Source organism: Triticum aestivum, chromosome 4B, assembly GCF_018294505.1.
Source record: "Triticum aestivum cultivar Chinese Spring chromosome 4B, IWGSC CS RefSeq v2.1, whole genome shotgun sequence".
Lineage (NCBI taxonomy): Eukaryota > Viridiplantae > Streptophyta > Magnoliopsida > Poales > Poaceae > Triticum > Triticum aestivum.
Window position 1 is genome coordinate 85,519,993 of NC_057804.1, and position 3,721 is coordinate 85,523,713.

The window sequence follows — 3,721 nt, forward strand, 5'->3', positions numbered from 1 at the left end:
TAAAAAAAATGAGTGGAGCTTTTTTTCCTTTGATGAGGTGAAAATAATATCATCATAACTGCTCTAACTTCTTTTCCATAATATCATAGTTTTATAAAATTTTATCGATTTTGTGCAAAATGTAGGGCCAAACTTGTATATTTGAGATTGTGCAAACTTTAAGACATCGTCTATTTAGAAATGGAGGGGTTGCATTTTCTTCGAAAATTTTCTTTCATCAGTGATAGCTTATGAAATGGTACTCCTACTATTGTTATTGGCAATTTCACATCAAGCATTCCCTTTCTCCATGACAAGGTGGCACTGGTTGGTCTGCGGTGAGTGGTGACGCATGTAACTTTTCTTGAGATGGACATCACAACTATTTTCCTAACCACGGCAGTCACTAGGCTTCTAATGGCAAGTTGTTATGATTACTATAATCGAGTGATTCACCTTTTGCTGATTGAGAGCTCGTCTTTGAGTGAAACTTAAACAGAATTAGGTGCACCTAATAAGATTCACGGTTGTGTGCCAAATCTCTGCCTTTTCATATGGTCGTTTGGCTACAACAGCCAATTTGTCTCTTCTTCAGTGAATCATCTTTTGCAATTCGAAGCTACCATGGCTGTCAGGAAACAGAGCGAACTTGAGGGTAGTAACTTCTTCCATGTAAAATGCCGAAAAACATTGTTCTCCCTCTGATCAATATTAATTGTCGCAACTTTAGCACAACTTTCGTAGATTTTGAGTTGAAGAGTTTTGTGTTCTACTAGTGAGACATGATCATACGTGGTTTTTTTTGCGGGGGACATGATCATACGTGTTAAAAAGAGACGATTGCTACATACATTGTTGATCACAGTGAAAGCTGAAATAGCATTTTGATGTATACAGTACCTGCTAATACACTCAGGTTCCAAGAAGCAGAAAACCGGCAGAGGAGAAACCACTGCAGAAAAGGGAGAGCAAGACCAATATCATCTCCAGGACTAAGCAAAGACCCACTCCATCTCCTGAACCAGATGTTCTCCACAAGCCCGGCGCGCAGAGAAGCCCCAGCATTGCCGCCAAGACGAGCGAGAAGCGACCTCCCACTCCCGGCGGTGCATCGCCGGACGACATGGTCAAGGTTTCTCCTCCCCGTTCGACATCGGCGACGACGATGGGCGCCTCATGGGAGTCGCTTCCACCGGCCCTCCAGACTCTCGGATCGGTACAGTTCGTTCAGAAACTTCTGTTTGGATGCGTCAGGATTGTCCTGTTTTAAGTTGCAAATTTTTGCCTAGTTCTCAAAAATGGTGTTGTACATGACCTGTAGGGAGTCATGAGTTATAGGGATGCTGCAGAGATGGCTGCTGTGGAGGCCATGCAGGAAGCTTCTGCTGCAGAGATTGTGCTCAGATGTCTCAGGTGATCTGCTCTTCAGTCTTTAGGATATGTACTAGTAGTTTTCAAAATATTTCAGTATGTACCAAAATGAATGAAATTTTCAAAATTTCGGTGAAATCACACTGAAGGTAAAACCATAATATGAGAACGAACTGACCAGATTTGCTTTACACAGTGCCTTCGCGGATTTGGCCGCCACCGCCGGCAAGCAGTCGCCCCAGCACACCGTCGACGAGTTCCTCGCGCTCCAAGCCGCGATCACCCGCTCCACCGCCGCTCTCGGCAACCAGCAACGGAGTGGCCACGCCGGCGAGTGGCTGCACGCGGCGGTCACCGCCGACCTGGCGCCTTTCTCCCTCTACACCGCCTCGTCGTCGTCCAGGAAGCGCGGCACCGAGTCGCCTGCCGTCTCCGCCTCGCCGAGGCCGGTGGCCGCCGCGGCGGAGGCCGCCACCTGGCTGGAGACCGCGGCGAGGGAGCTCGGGGAGGAGATGTGCGCGTGGTTTGTCGGGCACGTGGACCGGCTGCTCGAAGCCGACGTGGCCGGGACGCTGGGGCAGCTCAAGAGGGTCAACGACTGGCTGGATGACGTCGGGCTGCGGACGGCGGCCGTCGACCGGCTGAAGGAGAAGATCTTCGGGTACCTGCTGGATCACGTCGAGTCGGCGGTGGTCGCGTTAAACGGCGGCGTTGCATCCAACCGGAGAAAATAGACGAGTGTGTATGTTGTGCCGGATCAAAGCTAAAATGTACGCAAATGATAAATGTCACATGTAAGGTATTAACACAGACGTTTTTAGGCCCTCAACTATGTGATCGGTGCGAACCAATCTGTGATTGGATGGTTTGAGAGACTGTGATATGCCCAGTCCATCAGGGTTCAAATCTCGGGGCTCGCATTTATTCCTGAATTTATTTCAAGATTTCCGGTGATGCGCATTCAGTGGGAGGAGACGCTCCCGTTGACGATGAGGTGCCTACGGTGACTTTGTAAATTTTAAGATGATATGCCGACTCAGTCTTTCGGAGGTGCTCATAGGGGTAGGGTGTGCCTGTGTGCGTTCATAGGGATGAGTGTATGCGCGTGTATATGAGCGCTTGTGTTTGTACTGATGTTCAAAAAGAAAAACTATGTGATCGGTGAACTAAAAAAAACTATATGATTGGTGACACATTTTTGTAAAGCGAGCCACGTGTAGGCAAATTGTAATCGAACATTTTTTTAGCGTCGGGCACAGAATGTAGAAGATTTGGCATTGTCCAGTTCGGACCCACATACATATAAACAAGTAATATAGTAGCCGAGCTTACCTAACCACCAGTGTCTCGGGTTGTTTCTTTGCGTGAGAAAGGACATCGCTCGTTTAGTTTATTGGACCCAGGAATATGGCATCAAAGCAAGTTGATGCATCGATGCCCGGAATTTTTAGTTCGGCACCGGCTGGACAACATAGGGCACCGATGCCAAATGTCCAAAAAGCAAATTTGACACCCATTTTGTCTTACATAGTGAAGACCCTACAACTAAAATTGTCATCCGAAAAAAAGTCAAAAGAAAACAGAAACTTGTCATCAAACAAAAAATTGCCATGCTTCACAACTAAAGTTGCTATCAAAAAATCTCAGGATGGAATTGCTTCATGTCACACATGTGGTACTTAGAGCATCTCCAACAGTGGCTGAAAAAACACGCGTGCGCGGTAAAGTGAGATTTTAGCGCGCGTGGGGCGGTTTCGCCCTCCAGCGTGGCGGCAGAATTAGGCGCGCGGGAAACGATCACGCGCACGGGGAAAAGTGGGCGGTCGCGCGCTAAATTTGGTGCGCCGCTTCTATAAAATGAAGCGCCTGCCACGCACTGTTCCATCGCTATCCACATCGCCACGCGCCCTCTCCCGCTCTCTCCCCGCTTTCTCTGCCGCTTTCTCGCCTCGCCGCTGACGCGCCACCATGCCGTCGGGCCGCCGGGGAGCTTCGGGCTACCGCGGTGTGCGCCCCTCCAGCACCTTCTATGCTGAGATTCGGTCCGGCGACGTGCACCTCGACCTCGGCACCTTCGACACCCCCCACGAGGCCGCCCGCGCGTACGATGCGGCGGCGTGGCGGCTCTCGAGGCCTCACGCACAGATGAATTTCCAGGACGTCTTGACGCACGAGCAGGTGCAGGATCCTCGCCCCTTCGCTGTGGCTAGTAACTGACGCCGACCATCAGGAACACCGTCGGCAGCAGCGCCGCCTCCTCGTCGCTGAGGCGAACGAGCGAGCCACGATGGAGTGGCGCCAGCGCCACCCAGAGGACGTCACCAACGAGAACGCCTTTTGGGCCGAGAGGAGGGCAAGGCGGCGCGCGGAA

The 3,721-nt window shown here is 50.6% G+C and overlaps 1 protein-coding gene across 1 annotated transcript; it reads left to right on the plus strand.

The window, feature by feature from the left end:
* Positions 1-378: 378 nt before the first annotated feature.
* LOC123094522 (uncharacterized) lies at positions 379-2,372 on the plus strand. Its single transcript, XM_044516509.1, has 3 exons — positions 379-1,195; positions 1,301-1,392; positions 1,547-2,372. The coding sequence occupies exons 1-3, from the start codon at positions 1,103-1,105 to the stop codon at positions 2,082-2,084; spliced, it is 723 nt and encodes a 240-aa protein (XP_044372444.1). The 5' UTR covers positions 379-1,102; the 3' UTR covers positions 2,085-2,372.
* The last annotated feature ends 1,349 nt before the right edge of the window (positions 2,373-3,721 follow it).

Bases quoted from the DNA above. Each gene is read 5' to 3' on its own strand.
- LOC123094522 (XM_044516509.1), top strand. From the start codon at position 1,103: ATGGTCAAGGTTTCTCCTCCCCGTTCGACATCGGCGACGACGATGGGC. The intron at 1,196-1,300 runs GTACAGTTCGTT...CATGACCTGTAG, and splicing joins CCCTCCAGACTCTCGGATCG to GGAGTCATGAGTTATAGGGA. The intron at 1,393-1,546 runs GTGATCTGCTCT...TGCTTTACACAG, and splicing joins ATTGTGCTCAGATGTCTCAG to TGCCTTCGCGGATTTGGCCG.